At 41.2% G+C, this 21635-nt stretch overlaps 1 protein-coding gene and 1 long non-coding RNA gene across 5 annotated transcripts; one reads left to right on the top strand and one right to left on the bottom strand.

Annotated features, from left to right (window-relative positions):
* Positions 1-3762: 3762 nt before the first annotated feature.
* Positions 3763-6795, top strand: LOC113171593. The gene is made up of 2 exons (XR_003299713.1): positions 3763-4194; positions 4727-6795. It is a non-coding gene; the product is annotated as an uncharacterized LOC113171593 (long non-coding RNA).
* gata6 (GATA binding protein 6) lies at positions 6601-11121 on the bottom strand. 4 transcript variants are annotated; one of them, XM_026373991.1, is made up of 7 exons: positions 11024-11121; positions 9505-10415; positions 8770-8942; positions 7848-7973; positions 7661-7748; positions 7473-7570; positions 6601-6983 (listed from the first exon to the last, which is right to left on the bottom strand). In XM_026373991.1, exons 2-7 carry the CDS (start codon positions 10349-10351, stop codon positions 6822-6824), a joined length of 1494 nt encoding a protein of 497 aa, XP_026229776.1. In that variant the 5' UTR covers positions 10352-10415; positions 11024-11121; the 3' UTR covers positions 6601-6821. The 4 variants fall into 4 exon arrangements, with proteins under 4 accessions (XP_026229776.1, XP_026229775.1, XP_026229774.1 ...); XM_026373990.1 differs by having other exon boundaries at positions 7473-7513; positions 11024-11096; XM_026373989.1 differs by having other exon boundaries at positions 8770-8936; positions 11024-11096.
* Between the last annotated feature and the right edge of the window lie 10514 nt (positions 11122-21635).

The following is a 21635-nucleotide window of genomic DNA, read 5'->3' as shown; positions in this document are numbered from 1 at the left end:
TAATCACATTCTTATCCTAGACGCCATAACAGACATACCGGCCTTCTTCCACCTGAGTATTGCTTACATTAGGAGCATCCTGTCTCAAAGTGATGCTGAAAAACTAGTTCATGCATTTGTTACTTCCAGACTGGACTACTGTAATTCCCTATTGATAGGATGTCTCAATGAAAAGCCTACAGTTAATCCAAAATGCTGCAGCCGGAGTTCTGACTGGAATTAGAGATCATAGAGAGATCATATTTCCCCTTCATTAGCTTCTCTCCATTGATTATACTACTGCTCCTACTGACCTGCTCAGTGTTTTTGCTGCTTGTTGTTGTTTTTTGTTCCCTCTGTTCTTTACTCTCTCGTCTTTCCACTCAGCCCAACCGGTCGAGGCAGATGGCTGCCCACCCTGAGTCTGCATGGTTCTGCTGGAGGGTTCTTCCTCTAATGCTGCTCAAGTGGGGCTTTGTTGGGTTTTAAAAATAATTCTGTATACAGGTATATTTTGTAAGGCCTTAAACCTCATGCTGTGAGGTGCCTTGAGATTACTTCTGTTGTGATTTGGCACTATACAAATAAAATTGAATTGAATTGAATTAATACTCAATACCCTGTATTGTCTCTAAATGAACATATAACATGTAACATATTTCTGTAGTAGTCGTTTTGGTAGTAGTCGTATTTTAAGTTGTTAAAAGTAAAAGTGTAAATGTGTAGATTTGACCACAATGGCTAGTTAGATTTTAATGAGTGTCTGTATCTTCTGTTTGGTAGCCTGCCATTCGTCAGCCTGTTATTTACTTTAGATGCTCATTTGGTTATCAGGAGTGTTCATAAAAGTCTCAGTGGAGAGCTGCCCAATCAGCAGACAAGAGCGGAGTCTCACTGGACTCCTCTGTCAGACTGCTGCATCCTGCAATTTATCCCCCCGTCCTCACTTTGTGGCTCTGCTGCTATCTTGAGCTCTAGATGAAAATTTATTACACTTCAAGACTACAGTGAGCCAAATGTTGTTTACACAAGCATACCTCGTTCTGAGAGAGTGCGGGTCCTGAAGTCTGGGCTGCAGTGCATTGTGGGTAGGAGAGATGGTAAAATCCCATCAAAATTCACAGCCCTCAGCTGACCCAAATGACTAAAGCTATGACTAGAAAGTTGGAGACTTTGAGTTAAACAACTGATACCAGTCAGGAAGACGTGGTTTCCTCTCTGCTATTCATCCAAGTCAAACATAGACATTAAAACAAAAACAATACATCGTGGAAGTACTGGCGAAGTAATGACGAACTGAAACAATCAGGAAAGATTTATGCCACCAATACAATATGTCTCTGAACAAAAAAACTAAAACTGAACTATGTTTTATCTGTTAGTCGTTTGACGATCATAGTTGACTTCTGATCATACATCACCAGGAGAGAATTCGGTCTCCTTGTCGAGACAATGATTAGCATATTATTTGTTGACATATGTTTAATTGATTAAAACAGGCCTGCAGTGATTTCACTGTGTTTTGTTTTTAAAGGCCATGGTTCTGACAGAAATAATTCGGGAAGTATTGCATTTGGCAGCAAGCTTGAGTTCTCATACATGAGAGCACTGAACTTAATTCAAAACGCCTTGGACACAGGGCTGACTGTTGGGCTTAACCTTGCACTGAACTCACAAGAATCTCAGCGTACTCCTTGGAAGCATTGTGGCAGAAAATACTGACACGAGTTACATGATTTAGTGGCTGAGTTTCAAAGCTCAGACTCCTTCAGGCAGAAAGCTCGGTAACACAATAACATTTCCATTTGAGAGTAACGGCACTCTTCCCTGACCAAACTGACATTACATTGTCTAGAAACAGGGGTTGATTTGGTAGTCAAATTGTTCTGGGCTTGTCACATACATACCACATTATTCTTTGTTCCTGCAAATAGAGCACAGCATGAAAAGGAACATTTCCACCACTAAGAGGGAGTTTCCCGAAGAGGTGACCGGTAACGAGACTATAGCAAACACCTTGTGGCCAAGCCCATGATTATGGTGTGTTACTAGCAATGGCAGTGTTGGTTGGTCCACAACATTTGCACATAACATTTCTCACTCCCAAAGGATGAATCCTAACTTTTCCTCTAGCAACCCTCCTGAAGTGGACATTTGTTGTTGGCAAAGAACTTATCATACAGAAATGCTTTCTCTCAAAAACAAATGCTCCACACTTCTCCTTCACGTTGACCTTGTGTTTGTGTGCACCTCGAAGCATGTTCGGCACGCTGTTGATAGCAGAAAGTTCCCAGCAGCTTGTACCTTTAGGAAGAACAACAGACTGAGCAAACACAAAATGTGACCAGCATTTTTACTGGCATTTAATCCCAACACTGTTTTATTTATCTTGAATGTTTGCACAAAAGAGTAGAGCTTTTATTACAGCGTTTGCACACCCAGTCACAGTCAAGTAGAGAATTTTAGTCTTCTGTTTTTTTATATATGCTGTAAGTTTTCTGTAGTTTTAATTTGGGTCAGATGAGCCCTACCTGGATGCTACCTTGTGGAGAGCTACATTGCATAACTTCAATTACTACCACAATTAACATATTGTGCCTTGACTCATACACAAGATGAGATGGGGGGGGGGGTGAGAAACAGAGAAGTGTCTCATGTGTCACACGTTGTAGATCATCAGAACTGATTTTATTCACAGAAACTGGCTGAATCACCATTCCAGTCCATTTAACTTTGATGATGCCCTGACATTGACATTAATGTGTTTTTATGGATTGTCTTGACAACTATTGAATTCACTCTCATCTACCACAAGGTGAAGGCGGTTGTGTGTCCTCTAAGGATGAGCTCTGACCTTTTTTCATCAAACTGTTATTTCTTGTTAACAGTTTATGATCAAACTGGTTACATGCTAACAAACCTGGCCTTGTTGTTCCTATCTAACTTGTGTAGCTCTGGATTCGCTGACAGGTGAAAACATTGTAGCTTGTCTCGAAGTTTTCCTTCTTCATCTCAAAAACAGCCTTTTCCTCTACTTTCAGTAATCAATCACATCTCCTCCCCATTACATCTAATTCTTGACTTCTAACTTCCTGGCAACAACACCCTCACACACAGATACACACACATCCACAGTACACTCATATACACTGACTCACGCCAAACACTTGTGTCCCACCCTGTGATTTTTTTCTATTCTCCTCCAGAAGTGTCATTTGCTCCAACACCCTGCCTTCCCTGAACCCACTCCTACTCCTACCTGTGACTATACATAGCCACAGTATATGATGTCATCACTGCACTATGCTGAGCCATACTTGTTACTGTTGTTCAGTGTTTGACAGCAATGCCCTTGAGTAAGACTGTGAGAGTTTACGACAGGAGTGGAGGATGCTTTACAGTGCTGGAGATCAGAAGGCAAAAACAGAAAGCATCTCTTTGTACCGGTCTGCAGCTCTACATGCACCGCATGGCTTTCTATTAATCTAACAATGTGAAGAAATAACAGGAGAGATAATCCAGAACAATAAACAGTTTACACACACAGTACACACTTTCCATTAGCGATTGTTCTCCAAATCTGAAAAGACTCCACAAGCAGGACAGCTATCATGCTTTTAACTATTTTTTTCTTTCTCCCAGAATGTGCCTCTGTGTGTGTCGAGGAAACCCAAAAGGGCTGAGTCAGAGATCCCATCTCTTCCGGAGGCAGGGCCAACAGTGCTCTCCTTTGAAAGGCAAAATGGAAAGATCAACGGGCATCTCCCGAGGGAGCTACTGGGCCATGTTGTGCTGCTACCTCATGGCCAAACAGCCGTAGGGCTTGTAGTCTGCTGCGACTGTACTGTTTACTTTGGGAGGATTTTTAACCCTGTGCAGTCACCAAGATCTCTGTCTTCTCCCTCTTTGTCTACATCTGCCTCATCCTCTTTTTTTCTCCTCTTTCCAGCTTTTGATCGCAGATTTGGACGGAGTTACTATTCTTTTCCAGTCTTGCATCTCTGTAACATCTTTCGCACCCTCCTCTATCACTCTGAACGATAGCACCTATTGTATAAACTTGCCATTTGCATCACTTTCTTTGAACGTGGTTGTTGATGTGACCCTCAGCTCCGCGAACATCTATCCAGATGCAAGCGCAGGGAGGATTTCTGCACCGTTGTGTTTATATTTCCTCCCTCGCAGCACCATGGATACCAGTCAGACAGTGCCAAGGTAGGACCACCTCATAAATTCAGAAACCTATAAATATTTGCTCATGTTTTGAGTTCAGCACTAGTTTGCATTTACATATTTAAAGGGGGTTTTGTAATATCTCTGATTGGAAGCTCAAAGACTTAATCCCCGGTGGTCTCTTTGTTTGTTTAAATTGGAATTTATATAACACCTAGCAGTAAATGGACACATGTTTCCATTTGCAATTTACAACCAAACTTGAACATGGATAACACTAAAAAACAATTTTTGATTAGAAACATATAGAAGTAATTGTTTAATTTCAGTGAAGAGTCAGAAAGTTAATTTTTTAGCAGAGGTAAAAAATATCAATACTCATTTCCAAACTGTGGATGTGGCTGTTGTGCAGTGCAGCACATTCCTCCACACTCAATAAACTCAGCTAAATCAATATGTCAAAGTGCAGACAGATAACACTAAGCCCAGACATAAATCTTAACATCTCTAAAATCTTTTCATGTGGAATTACTCACAGGCCATATTCCCTTAAGTACAGTAAACATTGTGACAGGTACTTTGAGCTGCTGGTTCAAGAGGACACAGGAAAGAGGACTGTGCTTTGGGCCCAGAAGAAAAGAAAAACTCGTAAGTAAAAAAGCTGTCAGAAAGAATAAAGGCTTTCTTTAATGAAACATAAACAGCGTGTGTGGAAGGAAACCACTCGAAAAATACTAAAAAAAATGTTTGATTAATTGTCTTTTAAAAATGTGCTGTGTTTCTGAGGAAATCCTTCCTTTGCATTAGTTGATGTTGATTTTTTTTTTCCACATGCATGAAAAAAAAAACTGAAAATTTGCAGCTATTTGCTCAGTTTAGGAGAAATAGTGTGTTAAAGCTAAACTGGGATTGCCTCATAAGTATGACTCAGAAAAAGTGATGTTACGCAAGAACACGGTTCTTTCCACAACTTCAAAACACTGATGCGTTTTGGTTAAAACACACGGTAACTGTAAAGTCATTTGCATCACCAGAACAATTTATTGGACTGAATTTAAATAAAAATATTTTCTTATATGTTCCAGAAAAAAAGAAAAAAAAAACACAACAAAATAATGTTGCTAAACTATATAACATGATATTCAAATAAAAATAAATAAGTCCAGCAGAATGAATGAAATGTCCTTTATAGATGAGAAAAGCTGTGAAAATAAGGAAAAATAAAAGAAACATCCTTTACTCCTAGTTTGACATGTAACTCATCAGTCTTCAGGTGTGAAGCTCCCCATCATTGTTCTGTGGCCTGAAAATAGCTTTTGGAGACTCCGCTCGCACCACGGTTGCAGGACACGGAGACACGGAGGCTAAAGAATCAAACATACCTCTCACATGTTGATTTTGAATGGCACCTGTTGCTGCTGTGAACTCAAATTTCTAACATGAGGAGGGTGTATTAAAAGAAAATGTTGCGTTGTAATCTATAAATTGTTTGCTTCTTTTATTTCCTGTTCACATTGTCCACTTTAACACCTGCTGGCTCCTGTTAATCCGGAGTGGGATTATCATCAGCACACATTTGTTCAGAGGTGACCTCACTCCCCGCGTTGATCTAATTTAGCTATAATTTACGCAACAGCACATATTCGCATTGTGAAAGTTATACAGTTATACAGTGAGTCAGGTAGTGATGCCAGCAGTCCTCTTTCGCAGTTTCTGTCTTGTAACACAAAGGTCAGTGGGCCCACGGCTACTCTGGGTGTGTTTTGTTCAAACAAGCCTTCCAACCGCCTCACATTTGTAGCTCTGCTCTCAGAAAAGTACCTAAGATCGACCCAACACCTGACAGCATTTCATTTCACAAAACCTAGTGTGTGGGAGTTGATTCTTTGCAGTAAATAATTAAACAAAAACACAATATGACACTGTTATTTATACCCTGTTGAAACCAAACTACCTTCCGTCAAATACAGTAAGAGATTTCAGTGAAAAACATGCACAGATTCCACACTACTGTATTACTAACAAGCACTTATAAAGAAAAGAAAATGGAAAGAAGACATCAGAGTGGTTTAACTTCTACTCTCTATTGATATCTTTATTAACAATCATAGCCATGTTTTCAACAATGGAAGATTTATAAATATATATTTTTTTGTCTTCTTCTGATTCATAAAAGTTGTCTTGGCACTTGTGGTATGATTCCAGTTGTGGGAAGAGAAAGAAAATCTAAATGTCCTTTTAAAAAAGTACAGCACTTTGTGAAGCACTGTTATCCAATCAACAGAGAGGAAATCCATAATGTACTTGACGGCTTTCTTTTAAGAACCCAGATCTGGTTCTGTGCCACAGGTGGGAGAGGAGATATCGAGTGCACAGCAGGTCCAGAAAGCATCCGCAGAAGACCACCTGCTTGATCATGTTGCCTGGAGTTCCCCTTTTTTTTTTTTAAGGCCAACAAGATCCCCACACTAATCTGGAAACAAATCCAGATTGGACAAAGATATTCCAAACTCGACTGGAGGTGGTCTCACCTTTCCTTCCCTCTCGCCGACTCTTCTTGCATCAGCTGCAAGGAAGGAAACAAATATCGCCCCTGAATACTTCCACACTACAGAGCATCCAGACAGAAGGGGCCAGGGAATGCTGTCCTCCCAAAAAGATTTAGATGTTCAAGCTAAAGCCATAGGGCACCAGGGTTCACCCCTCACTGAAGCAACATCTGAAGGCTGGGTCAAGCCCACGCTGGTGTACAGGCCGTCCTGTCCTGGGTACTTCACCGTTGTGCCAGAACCTGGTCCCTCCCCCGAGCTGGACAGCACAGATGAACTGACCTGCAAGGTCACCAGAAATATTATTAACCCAGAGCTGTGATCAAAAAGCCCACATTTCATGCAGAAAATAAACAGTTGTCCCCTCATTGCAGTGTGATTCATATTTGGCTTTTGGCCTCAGATGCCACTTGCATTCCACATGCTGAGAGAGACGAAGCTCATCTTTCTGTGATCTGATGGTGTTAGCATCTGTCATCACCACAAAGTAAATAATCATTCAGCAAATTAGCTTTTTTTTTTTAACCAAAACACCTGCAGTAGCAAAAAATAAATTAAATAAAAAATAAAAAAAAACCCAACGCCTTCATTTAATCATTACAGAATATCCAGCTTTGTTAATGCCTCATGAACTAAATGACTGTGAGGGTACTTTTTTTTTTAACATTAATCCCAATTAACTGCATTTTAGATTTTATTAACAGATTTATTTGATGTTATTAATTCAACTAGCGCTCAAGCTGTTTTAATTAACAAAGAAAATGTTCTTACCCCTGACACCTGTCCGGAGGGAGAGCTGGTTTTTGAGCAATCTTCAGAATTGGATGAAGAGGTGGACGTGGGAGTCATAGAAACAGAGTTGTTATTTCCTACAAAAATATAAATTATCTCGTTGAGATCATGTCGTAAAAAGGCATATTTTCTATTTTACAGGCTGAGCATCAACATCAGTAACTCACCAGAGGATCCCTTCGTTTTATTCAGAGTTTTGGGTTTTCTTTTTCTGGTCTGGATTCCCTCTTTCTTCATGGCGAGCGGTCGAGGTACCTGCAGAAACAGGTTATTATTAATATTTTATTAATATCATTATATTATTATAATATAATACACGTTTGAAAGCCATATAAGATGAAGACTTTTACTCACTCCGTGTAGTTTTGTGTAGAGCCCACACGCGTTACACACCGGCTCTCCCTCCGCGTTTCTGCGCCACAAAGTGGTCGTGCTGGTTTGACAATTGGCGCAGGACAGGCCGATTCTCCTGGACGTTGACTGGAGACAGAAACATAGAAAATTAATTATTATGAGATGAAACAATTAAAAAATGTTTCTTTTTAAGTGAAAGCCACAATCCACTAACTGATTTACAATCTGGCCATTCAAACCCTATTTCCTAACAATAATATCCGTCATGTTATGATCTCCATTTCACTGGCTTTGTGCGTACGCTGTCTCCACAGGATGTTTCATTTCGAGTAAGCCTATACGTGACATTTGTTTTCCTGGTAAGAAAAACGTGCTTAACGCTGCGCACAATGGCACCAGGAAACGATTTGCCTCCATTTTCGCCCGTTTGGAGTAAATTACCCAACAGAAGCACCAAATAAGGCGAGTGACAGATGACTAACATTAATAAATAACCTGGATTGTGAAACGTGTTTGATTAAACGGCGTTAAAATAAATTAGTATGTGCACCCACAAATAGAGGCCCAATCTTTCAGTTCTGAGTCATTTTAATTTCTATCATCGTTAACTGATAATTTAATATAAGGTTATTGGTTAATGTGCTAAAAGATCATCAATCTGCCTAAAGAGCATCAACCCATTAATAACATGTGTTTGGATGTAGGCTCTATTACAAATATATATTTAACCATTTTATATTGTATGATTGATATGTATGAATTTACTAATAATAAATTAATAATAATAATAATAATAGTTCACGGAAAGGTCTCTTTTTGTTCCAATCGCACTGTTTAACACGAATATCGTCGTCGAGGACCTCCAGCCATTGTTTGCAACAGTTAGGCAGGAACTAGAGCGCTTCAGTGGGCCCCTGCTTACCGTCCGCTTCGGTGTTTTAATGAGTGGTCGGCTCAGACCGTTCATTTTGCTGTAAAGGCCGCAGGCGTTGCAGAGAAAGTGACCCGTGCCGTCGCGCCTCCAGAGCGGAGTGGAGATGGAGCCGCAGTTGACGCACTCCCTGCTCTCCCCCATGTCGTCCAGGATATCTGCAACTACAGAGAAATGCTTAAATCAGAATAAAGCACCCTTCTTATTCTCTGTACGCGTGATCACACCTGTCAGGGGAATCAAATTAAATCAGGTCCACTGGCTTTATGAATTCAAGAATACAGATTTCAAATGAGTAAGAAAAACAACATAATGATATAAAATAAGGTGTTTTAAACCTGACTTTTTTCATAATACTGCTTGAATCCCGTGGGATTGTGCGTTATTCTCATGTTGCTACATATTTTGGTCAGTTGCAGGCCTGCGCACACAAATAGGCCTGAATTTTCTTTGGAGGAATGATAAACACACGACCATTTTAGGCCGAATCCAGGACTGTCTGTTACGCACGAGGGATATTTTAGTGATATTTTATTTAGCATGATCTAGTTAAAGTCATTTTTATATTTAGATCTATAGCCTCACACTTACATGAGTTTTTTTTGGGGTTTCAATGTCTAAATAAATAAATAAAAGCAGTAAAGTTGTCACATATCTGATTAAATTCGTTTTTCTTTAATCAGCCTCCCACCATTTTGCCCCCCTCTGTTCTTTATTTGCTCTCACCTCCATTTGGTCCTCGAATCAAGGGCGCACCTCTGCTCTGCAAGGTGTGCAGCATCGTGTTATCGAAAGGTCCCCCGGTCCAAGGCGAGGGAAGCTGGGGGAGCTGTGGTGCGACGTACGGAGAGTATGGACTCGCGTAGGTCCCGCTGAGGGACCGAGAGAGGCCGTACTGGTCTCTGCTGCCCACATTCAGCGTGTTACTGTAGCCGGTGTCCCTGGGCGTCCCGTTATTCATAGGCGGGCTTGGAGGGTAGTGGAACCGGCTGGAGGTGTGTGGGCTTCCTGTGCTGTATGAAGGGCTCTCTGGGGTGGACTGCGACCAGACCGAGTGGCTGGAAACTGCGTGGCTGGGTTGCGCAGAGCCAGCTTGTAGATACGAGAGACTGGGTATCATGGGGCTCACCCGAGAGCTGGGGACATACACAGGAGAGTTGGGGTTGGAGTGCATATAACCACCAGAGGACGAATCATATCCAGTCTGGCTTTGGGCTGCGGCGATGGCCAGTGTTTGGTACATGTCGGCCGGGTCCACCAGCAAACTCGCTTTGTGAGCTCCGCTGGAGAGGACGAGTTTGCTGCCCTGGTCTAAATCCGTAAAGAGAGGAATGTCCTCGGTGGTGGACTGGCTGTTGTTATGGTGTCCGAAGTGCACGTAGGAGTGGAGTGATCTGCCGTCGGAGCGGCGGTGCCCCAGTGCGTCAAGCTCGCTCGGAGGTGTCCTCAGCTCATCCGAGGTGGAACCCTCCCTCCTGCTGTCACCGGGCAGGTAGGTGTGTTCAGCCGGTGACCCTGGGCTGCTGGATACTTCTCGCTTGACCATGGACCAGCTGTTTTCGCCCAGGTCCATCCAGGAGCACTTTCCATACACCGTAGGGGTTAATTTAAAAAAAATGGTCAGGGAGTAGCCCGCCCTGTGGAAAGAGAGCAGGAACAGTTTGGAAATCAGGTGAAGTACAGTTTAACCAAGTTCTGTGAAGTTTAAAATGTGTCCCACAAACATCTGGAGATAAACTCGTCAATGTCCCGGCTTCACCTCTCAGGTGCTGGTTGTTTTCATGTTTAAAGGAGCAGCCCACCTCTCTACAGTAACAATATTAACTCCACGACACGCTCACCGACGTGTGGATCATCTCCAACTAATACAACTCATCCAATCTACTGTGACTGCCATACTCCCATCAAGAGCTCTTATGAGGCACGGAACCATGCGTGTCCAATCCCCGTCCTCCCACAAACACACGCACCTACACGCACACGCATACACACACATATAACAGATAGGAAACAAAACGCAATATGTCTTCACAGCAAAAGTGATAACCGTTTGATAAGACTCTGAACAGATAAGGGACGAGAGGCAGGCTGATAAAACAACCCTCCGAAAGGATGAGCCCGGTCTCGCTGCGCTCGCCACCGCACGGCCAGATGTTTAAACCAGCTGTGCGCCATGGAGAAGAAGGGAAAGACAGAGAGAGAGAGGGAGACAGAGGAGACTCAAAGTCGCCTTTTCACCACGTACCTGCTAGTTGTGTGCCATAGGTCGCACGCAAAGTTCCTAACAGTGAGTCGCAGCTTCTCTTTGGGAAGTAATGGGAAACGTCCGTGCGCTCTGACGAGGTTTATGAGAGGAGGCGCTTGTGGTGGCCGCGGCTGCAGGAAGCGGACCAATCATGTGTGAGTGTGAGCGACTGGAAAACGCGATGGGGGTGCCAGCCTTATGAACTCCTCCAATCAATCACGGAGAAAGAGAAAGAAAGAAAGAGAGAGAGAGAGAGAGAGAGAGACTCGATCACGTCTGAAGCTTAATAATAATTTGCAAATGTAATCAGGTTTTCGAGAGTCATCCTTTTGGACACAGAGAGCTGGCTCCACCCTTTCTCAGCTGTTGCTCACTGATTCTATCAAGTGTGTTTCCTGATCAATAGCCGCATTCTTGTGAGTTTAAACACAGTGTTTAATGTGTAGCTGTGCCCCATACACTGTTGATAATGTTCTAGTCTTATTTTATTATTTTGTATTTTGCTGTTTTGCTTTAAAGTTTGGGCTAAAAACAAATGTTGCTGACATTTCTATAAAATCTCTACAGTGGTGGGATTGAACAGGCACATTAGGTACATTTAGCACGGGTTTGAAATGTAAATAATTTTTTTTTATTCCTTGTATTGATCCTTTATTGAGGGGGAAACGTACTTTTAATTTATCCGCACATTTCAACTCAACATGTAACAATAGTGAAACTACATAAAAGTCAAATGAGCAAATTGTTGTGATTAATGCAGCATTAATAATAATCAATCGATCATGTTCTTCTGATTCAGGTTTAATAATAATAAATATATATTTTTTTTAAGTATAGTATTTTATCATTATAAAATGAGTCCTTTGCTCCTGTTGGACTATTTAACAGTTGTATTAGGAAAAGATCTAAATCTAAAATCTTATTTTCATTCATTGTTAAATGTGTGTATCTAATAGCTGTTAATATTAAATTAAATGTGATGTGTGAAAATGTAAGATTGTTTTTATTAAACAGCTCCACAAATGGATTGAAATCATGATGTAGAGTCGTTAAATAAAAATGAATATATCTAAATATATGTTTGTTGTGAAGGTTCTTCATTTCTCCAGTGTCTCTTCCTCTGTGTTTATTCTAGTCTCAGAGCCATGATAAATAACCCCCCCCCCCCTCCTCATTAGTTTATTTAAGTCAGACGCTCTCGTTCAGGATTAAATGGCTTCATCTGTGTGGAAGCACAAACTCTCAGCACGTCTCTTCTCCTTTGAGCCGCGGTGATTCATTCAGCCGGAATATACAAAGTGAGATGATCAAAAGTGGCCAGGTGTCAATTGAATCATTCACTCATTTACAGGTCTTCTCGTGCGTGTGTTCACAGAGGTTAACAAATAGTTCTCGGTTCATCAGACTCCCGACCGTTCAGCAGGTATTTGTGTGTGTTTACACTTTGTCTGGGTGGCAGGTTACTGCGCCCTGGAGACTGGAAACCTCAGGACTCCACCTTTGACGACCAATACTACTACAACCACTGCTGCAACTAACCGTGCAACCGACTGAGCTGCAGGGAGAGCTCCACCTATTACTGCACTTACAGAAAGACTGAGACCTTAGTAGTAATATTACTACTTCTAGTACTGACCCAGTATCACCTCTACTGCTAAATATTACCTCTATCATTAAAACTACTCCTACTGCTGCTAGTACCAAGCTCAGTAGTAGTAATTACAAAGTATTAATGTAGTAAAAATTCATGTGGACTATTACTGTCGTGTATTATCATATTCTAAAACTGTAATATTTGGAGCTATCACTTCCACTGCCACAGCTTTATTACAACTGTAGTAACGAATTAGTGTCAGCCGTACAAACGCCATTTGACTACTACTCATCTTTTATTGTTGCTGCTTTTGTTCCTCTTATCTTTACTCTTTCCATACGACTCTGCTCTAACTGCTGCTTCCACGATGCTGCCATTACTACACTCATATTAACATTTCCGTACCATATTCTGAGGTGGTTACTGAATATGGTGCAAACCACAGAGTATAATTTAGCTGCAGTGCACAACACGGGCCTGTTATCATGGCTGCTGCTGCTGCTGAAACTCCACCAGGCGACAGGAGCCTTGTGACTGTTATAAAACGATCCCTGCTGCTCTGAATGGCAACTTTTAGAAATGTTGTGCAGCGTGGACGCTGTGCGTAAAGTTCATCTGATGGACAGTTTTAAATTCCCACATGCGTTAAAACCCTCTATTACGCACGCAGACGCACTGTGCTGTGGTGTGAGTCGTAAAACAGAACCAAACTTATCTGACAGCAGTTTTGGAGATGTGTGTGTGTGTGTGTGTGTGTGTGTGTGTCAGTGTGTGTGTGGGTTTTTTTTTTTTTCAACCAGAGGGAGTAACCAAACCGTGCGCTACTGTCTCCCATCCCATCGTCTCAGTGAGAAGTTGTCAGGGAGGTGCGAGAACCTAAAATCTTGTTGTTTTTTTTAGTTGGTGTTTTTTTTTTCTCTCCCTCTCCGGCTGCGGAGCCGCGAGTTGATGAATGAGGTGTTTTCGCAGTGATGTCAAAGTGTGCTGCTCTGAAACACGGAGCCTGTGAGGAGAAGTGGCAGGACGCCGCCCTGTCTCCACATTTATCCAGACACGGTCAAACACTGTGGGCCTGCGTGGTCCGTGTCAGGCTCGGTAAAGAGAGGCAGGCCTGTAATCTAATTATCTTTATCATCTATTTAGATGGAGAACGCCTTTTTGAAATTGTACGCTGATAGGCCTACATGCCAGCTGCCAGGACTAATAATAATAATAATAATAATAATAATAATAATAATAATAATAATAATAATAATAATAATAATAATAATAACGATTATTTGTCAATAAAATAAAGGCAGTGTGGCTCTAACTTAACATATATTATATTATACATTCTAACAGTTTTATTATTATTATTATTATTATTACAATGTTATTATACCGTTTTACATCAGTGTTAGTAACAACAATAATAATAATAACAATAATAATAATAATAATCATGGTATTTATATTTTTTTCTACTTGTAGGATGACAGTTCATGTTGTTCATTAATTTTATTTTATTTTTTTACTCATCAGCTCCAGCTCACAGTTTGTTTCTTCAGAATAATACTTGTGTACTTCAGGAGAGTCCGACCCTCTTCAGGTGTCACTGCCTTATGTACCGACTTGACAATGATTATCTCCAACACTCCTGTTATAGCCTGCTCCTGATTATCCAGCACAGCCAGGCTGTGTACATGATGCTGTGCAGATAACAAATGTAATGTGCCACGATTCACTTTTATTCTTTTAAAAACTAACCTGATTGCTTGTTCGTTTTTTTTTTTTTGTGGCTCCAAAGCCACTGTGGACATTTAACACGCCCTACACACGATCTGTGTCTCCGATGTCTCTGATTGTGATTAATGAGAAACGACTGCAGCCGCAGGTTGAGCACCAATCAATTATTTTTTGATTGTATTTAGTTTTATCTTCGCATTTCACACGAAATGTAAATGTGTTTACTGCCAGTGAAGGAATTACAGCAGAGGTTTAGGATGAATAACACGTTTTGATCTACACTCTTTTAATGACATCGACATGAAAATGTGGCAAATTGCCACTAAAAGGGGCATTTGTGCAGTTTTAGTTGTAATTTGTACTGAAAAAAATAAAAACACTCTCATACATTGTGTGGATTAATGTAGGATAAGACCTGTGTTATTATTTTACCCCACAGATTATTAAGAGCCACCTTAAAACAACGATTTATGGTCAGTTATGAAGTTTATGATTTTTATTTTATTTGGAATAATTAGATATATTTTTTTAAATTACAATTATTAATTATTAGATTACATGTCAACAGTTTTATACAGGCACAAAACTTAATCTCCCTTGTTTTCTGTGTAAATCCATGCAGGGTGGATTAGTTCTCTGCAGAAGCTAATTCCTGATATTATAATCCTCGTGTCCTGCTGCTGGAGCCTTTACAGCATTATTTGCTCTTATTTTATGGATGTCACAGTTAAGTTTTATCCCTGAACAGATCTGTTGTTTTTTTTTTTTTTCTTGTCCTCACTTGTCCAGCTCTGCAGGAGCAAAGGCTGCTGGGAGGCCGTGAGCTTCAGACTCTCCTGTTTGAAGTGGTAGATCATTAAACGGGCCATGACAGGTGTAAAAGCAACCTTTGTCATTTTGAACATGCTCCGTCCTTGCTTCCCCGGCTCACCCACAACGGAACACCCTGCTCACCTGCCTGCTCCCAGTGACGCGGCCTTTATTATTCTGCCTCCATAATAAGTGAGAAGTGGACTTTCTGGAGCTGACTGCAAACTGCTAACTATCCTGCACCATCACTCTCCCTGTCAGTGACATGTGATGAATAACTGACAGCCCTGCTCATTGGAGAAGTGTAAGCTTGTTGCTTGTGTCTTTATGGTCTTGGCTTGTTGCTGCTTGGTGTAGAGAACGTGAACACGAATTAAAATGTCCTGTCTGCACTTTGAGAACGATGGCGTCACATTTATCTGTTCCTCTGGATTATGATTCGTGTCTCCAGCAATCATCCATCACTTCAGTGCCATGGTGTCATATCAGCCTGACACAGACTCCAGGGTTCAGCTGACATATTCTCTTAACTTAGGCTCCAACTGTAGCGTATGTTATTGTATTGTGAACTGTTTTTATCACTTGTGTGTGCTTGTTGTAGCTACAGTGTGTGTTTTCCCTTGAAATGGAGTATTAGTATCAGCAAGGAACACCCCAGTTAAACAAAGATAAAAAAAAAAATACAGCTTTGGTTAGATACAGTATTTAACAGTAAGACTTGACTTAACAATCTGTGCCTATGCATGTTTTACCAGATATTATGTGGATTAGTAGAGCAAAGTCTTGCTGCATCTAATTATAATATTATTTTTATGTACTGGATGTGGGATTAGGTGGATGAGTGGGTCTCGTGCCTTATGAAATTATGAAGCACGTTTCAGTGTCTGAAAAAGTCCAGACAGATGACAAAGAACTCCACTAATTATTTTCTTTTTGGTTACAGAGGATGAATGCTGATTATAGCACACAAGCAAAACAAAAACTGTTGCATTGCAGAATTAAAACAGAGCAAGAGGCAAGAAGTGCTCTGTACTGAACTCAGCCTCCATGTCTTATAGTGAATTCAAATTTTTCTGTGTAAGTCAGGTGCTGACACAGAGCAGGAATCTTCGGAGCGTTCGAAGCGTCACTTTTTGGTCCCACGCTGGTCAGATAAGCTCATCATTCATCATCTATAAACCTTGTTTAAAAAGCCACTGAAACAAGATAAGGCAGAGGTGCTCAGTTCAGCTCAATTCAGTGCTCGTAGCCATTTTCATTCACAACTACAAATGAATAATAGGACATGTGTTCAGTGAAAAAAATATTTCCAGTTGAGTGTTTAATTTTAACAAGGTGAAGGTCTGTTTTATTATAATTCACAAAATACTTAAATATTTCATTAAAATACAAAGAATCAATACTACACTGTTTATGTTCTTCTTATACATATATATATATATATATATATATATATATATATATGTCGATTACTTGTTCATACTAGAAGTTCACCCCAGAATAGATTATTTGAGATCAGTAAGAGATTTGAGTTTGATCCACTCCAAGACACTGGACAGTGTGTCTCTCTGTGTCCGTCTCTGGAAAACCGAGCCTCATCTCTTGTGTCGATTCAGAGGCTTTGTTATTGTTTCCACCTTAACGTCTCCATCCTGTGGAGCCAGCCCCCTCTCTATATGTTTTGTCTTAGGAGAGAAGGTCAGCCCTGCCGTACACTTGGAGAAAACAGCCTTGGACTGAAGTGATGTCACTGATAGGAAAAACAACGACTGTTCTGAGGCGAGTAGGTGGTGCTGCTGCTGGTGCAGGGTTGGATACTTAGGACACTGCCTGGCAGTGTAGTGTAGCATGGGCCGAGCAGCTGGCAGACCTTGCAGGCCCACTCATGCCTTCAAGGTCTACAAAGTCTCAGCTGCGAGTTAGAGAGATATGAGAGGAGTGAAACTGTGGAAATTAAACAATCGTGAATTGTTAAATATTAAATTAAGGGAAAGATGGAGGATTGACTACACCTGCAGCTTTGGCTCAAACAGAAATGTGCACAAATATGTGGGAAATGCTGCTTCGGGTTCAAGGTCCTGGTATTGTGGTTATATTGGTATTTATTGACATTTAAATTTACTTTTTGAAAAAAGAAATTGACACAAATCTACTTGAAGGTGCGCCAAGAATATTCACACTTATCACAGGACCCACAAAATACACAAAAGGTTGATAAAAATAAGAAAATGCTCTTCAACAAAGGTGAGACAATGCATCTTTTTCTTTCTGAATGCGTGCAGAAATAGTAACAAGATGCTTAAACAATGTTTCAAAATAACTGTCTGTCCAAGGAGGAAGTGCCAAAGTTTGGCTTTGACCTTCTGCAAATACAGTTAAGGGGGAAAATGTGTTCAAATGTGTCTATAGCTTTTCAGTCTGAAGAACAAATAAGCCCTCTGAGATCTGATAAGATTTGAGTTTCACTCAAAAGAGGTCTGGAGCTCCACCAGACGCGGCCAACTTCGCATGGCACTTGTCCTTCTGTGACCGTACAGGCTCACCTCGTCTATGCACGGAGACAAACACACACTCACACAGCTCCCTTTCCACACACATTAAACACTCACTCCGTCTGACTTGGAGCTTTCTGTCGCCCTCTCCTTCACTTTAGTCAGTTGCCAGACAATGAAAACATTGAAAGGCAGTTTCTATGGCGTGACCAGGGCTTTTGTTTGACTGAAAAACATATGCATTCTACATGCTCCAATTATGGTTTTATCAGATCGCTGTCAAACACACCAATCATGCACTTTCCTTTGTGCCCTCTCTAGCGTTGTGTACTGTACCATGCGGAGCAGTGGCTCGCTGTGTTTGCATGTTTGCCCATGGTGGGAGTATAATATCTGAGACTGGTTTGTGTCCCTGTTTGTGGAAAACACATGGCTTAGTCGAAAAGCAATGTGTCACAGTCCCTTCTACTTCACAGTAACAGATTGATTTCGAATGCAGAACTTCCTTGTGTGAATATCACCGCAATAATGAACATGAACAGTGCTACTGGTATCCAGCAAACATCTGACTGCCACCGCTGGGTCTCCTTTCTGAAAAAGGGAAGGCTATATCAGGGTGATCTGCAGCACGTACAGTTAAATCCCTTATTGTGACTTTCACTGTGCGTTTTAACAAAAGAAGCCGAGAACGACATGGCCGATCTGACTTATCATTGGCTCAGTTCTCCATTGGCACGACTTCCGTTCAGTGTCAAAGTCACGTCCACATTGCCAGTTATTTCACAAGAATGCTGTTATCGCAATTCAAGTTGTATAACTATATTAAATATATAAAGAGGGTGCAACACACCTGTGGCTGGAACATTGTTAGTACATCGTTTTATGAACTTTATTTTTTATTCTCCTTTCCACATTGATGCATTTTAATCCTTTCCCTGAACTTCAAAAGCAGAGATCCCACTTTGACCCCTGCTATTATCCCTGTTAACACAAAGACAAACCAAGACAGTGTGCAGGGTTTGTTTTGATAGACGCTGGTCAGCAGCTTAGGCTCCACTAAATCCAGTGTTTACAGATCTGCTAGAACGCAGCCTTGTAGCCTCAAGATGCTGCCTCCGTGCAGGCAGACATCACCGAGGTCTAGACTGGCTGACATTACACATGAAACATGATAATACTGGTGAATCAAGACAAGGGCGACACTATGACATAATTGATTAAATGTTTCGATTGTGGAATAATGGAGCATGAAGTTCCTCAACGTTTGCTTTTATAAACTATATTCCTGACCTACATTAACCGACTGCAACTGGGGGGTATTTCTTCAGGAAACAAATCCCACTGCGTTTATTGGTGTTAGATCAATACCACTGGCATATTTGTACATTAAACATGGAGGCGAGATGGTCAATAGGCATCTAGCTTAGCCTGCCATTAAGACAGCTAGCCTGTTTTTTGAAACATGCTGACCAAAATTATTAAAGTGTGCTAATTAATATGCTGTATCTCATTTGGACATTAAAAATTTGAATTTATAAATTGGCAATAAGTGGACGTACTCCCTTTAAAAACACAAAAGTCATATATCTGTGTACTTTAGATGTGTTAGTAGACACAGTTGGAAGGACACTCTATATGTCAAGTTAAGTTAATTGCCTCCATAGTTGAGCTTTAAACACACACAACACACAAAAAAATATTTAATAATGAAAAAATATTTTCATTTATTGCCTTCAACTACATCAATGTTTTTCACAAAATATCAAACTACTTGTTTAAATACAAAATGTTCTTATTTGTGGTTATTGGAGGTGTATGGTTAGCAAACTGAGAACAGCTGCAGAGATTCTTTATATTAGAAATTCATTAATAAGAGTCTTTATCTTATGTCACCATGCTGGAAAAATAATACAACACAATGCATTGTAAAGTTGTTATCACAAAACGTGTTCGTACTCCAGGACAACACCTTTACATTTCCTCGTGTCATAGCAGCTTGTGTTGCCATACATGTGCTTAGACTTTTGCCCCAGAGTAAAGTACCTACAGCCCTGCATGTAAAACGCAGTTACTCTTAATGTAGCACAAGACGTATCTGAGGTTTTGGCAACTTTATGGGAGAAAGGATAAAGGCCATCGTGAAGGTCGTTGAAAAGATCCAACGAGTGAGAGGACTGAACTGCGTGAACAAGTATGAGTGGGAGGCATAGAAGCAAACAGGGATGAATAGAGGGAGGGAGAGGAAGAAGGAATTATGACTGCGAGGGAGGCCTCTTTGCAACACTGCTGTTGTGTGAACGCCACACCACGGCAGCGTGCACACCCACAAATACACACCTTAGCGGGATTCCTACCTGTGACTCAGGTCAGTGGGAGTCTCAAGAGCGAGAGGCAGTAATCAGTAACAGTTTTATATGGCTGTGTTAATAGTTAACGCGGCCCCGAGACACTGTGCCCCTGGCCCAAGCACCTGCAGCCCCTTTTACAGGCATCATCCACGGAAAGAACAAATAGTCTGAATGCTTGTTGAGCAAATCAGCTTCACATGGACCATCTCATCTGGCACAGTTGTTGTGAGGAGAAAAAAGTCTCCAGAAAAAAAGAGATTTTTGGATAAAAAGGTGGAAAACAGGAGCTTGAACTTTGTTTTTAGCGCCATAAATCCCCGCCATGCTCTGTACGACTTTTTACAACCCTCTTCTCTCTCGTCATTGCTTTCCACCGTGTTACTGTCTTCACATAAACACACATATGAGCATGTTATAGCACACATGCCTCCCTAGGCTCTTGATAAATACAGGCAAGCTCAGGTCAGGATAACCTCGTGGTGACCTAGTGGCTCCATCTCCTCTTGTGACCTCTCTCACCACCAGGTGGGACTTTTTTTTTTTGGACACACCCTTCTACCAGGCCCACCGGACACACACCCACACAGCACCCAGTACTGTAGCTTACAGCTCCCTTTCCTTTTCCATCGCTTTTTCAAAACCTTTTTTGTCAGTACTCCACGTCCGAACAGCATTGATCAAGTCCCAAAGTCCAAGAGCTTGATGCGAACGTAATGGCAGTGACATCAAGAGAGCACTAAGGTGATGTTAATGCTTCTCTATGCGAGCAGATGGAGGTCTGTGTGCACAGTGCAAACAGACCCTTGTACCGAGGAAGCTAAGCTGGAGCACTCTGCAGTGTAAAAAAATCTGGGCTAATGTCTGTTTCTCTCACTAAATAGTTTTTTGATAAGGGAATATCTGCAGATAAGTGTTGTCATTATCCCACTGTAAACCGGAAGCCAGTTCGATAAATTTCCTCTGTGATCTAAAGGGAACCGTGGGCAGTCGCTGCCATCGACAGAAAGCTGCCTGCTGCACAGTGTGAAAAGTTCTCTGATTAAAAAACAGGGGAGAAGTCTTCACACTGTCAGCTCCTAAAAATTGATAACATCTTAACATTAAACAAACGATTATCGCTACTCATTCAGGATTACTTTGGATTTGTTGACAGATTGAAGTAATACTGATAGCCTTTGTCAGTTGCCTAGGGACAGAATCTCTCTTTCACGATACGCTGCTCGAAGAAGTGAAACAAAGTTGAAACATGTCAATGGGTCATTTTCTGTGCACCTGAGACGGGGCCAAGATGGAGGCCCAGTTTAACGATGCCAAATGTACCTTGGACATCCCTTTATTACAACCACTTACACAGAGGATGTTTGTACAAAACACACACAGCAATGACATTTGTAAAATGATGTTCTCATCCCAGTTCCCACTTGGCGTCGCATACCAACGCTAAAGGTATGTGTCTTGCGTCTCTCCGACTCCATGGGAATGGTGGCAGCTGCCCGTCAGACCTCTCGTCATAAAAACAAAAATAAACAATGGTTATGATTGACTTTATTCACAAAGACAACTGGGTCAGGTTAGGTGAAGTTGAAAGATAAACTAAGAACCTCCTGGAACAGTCGTACATGTTACAACCGAAGACGTCG

The sequence above is a fragment of the Anabas testudineus genome, chromosome 17 (assembly GCF_900324465.2).
Source record: "Anabas testudineus chromosome 17, fAnaTes1.2, whole genome shotgun sequence".
Classification (NCBI taxonomy): domain Eukaryota; kingdom Metazoa; phylum Chordata; class Actinopteri; order Anabantiformes; family Anabantidae; genus Anabas; species Anabas testudineus.
Note: the sequence above shows the minus strand (reverse complement) of the source record. Positions and strands in the feature narration are given on the sequence as shown.

Coding starts and splice junctions, on each gene's coding strand:
- gata6 (XM_026373991.1), bottom strand. CDS start 10,351: ATGGACCTGGGCGAAAACAGCTGGTCCATGGTCAAGCGAGAAGTATCC. Junction 8,943..9,504: donor GATTCGAGGACCAAATGGAG/GTGAGAGCAAAT, acceptor ATTTCTCTGTAG/TTGCAGATATCCTGGACGAC. Junction 7,749..7,847: donor TCTACACAAAACTACACGGA/GTGAGTAAAAGT, acceptor CTGTTTCTGCAG/GTACCTCGACCGCTCGCCAT.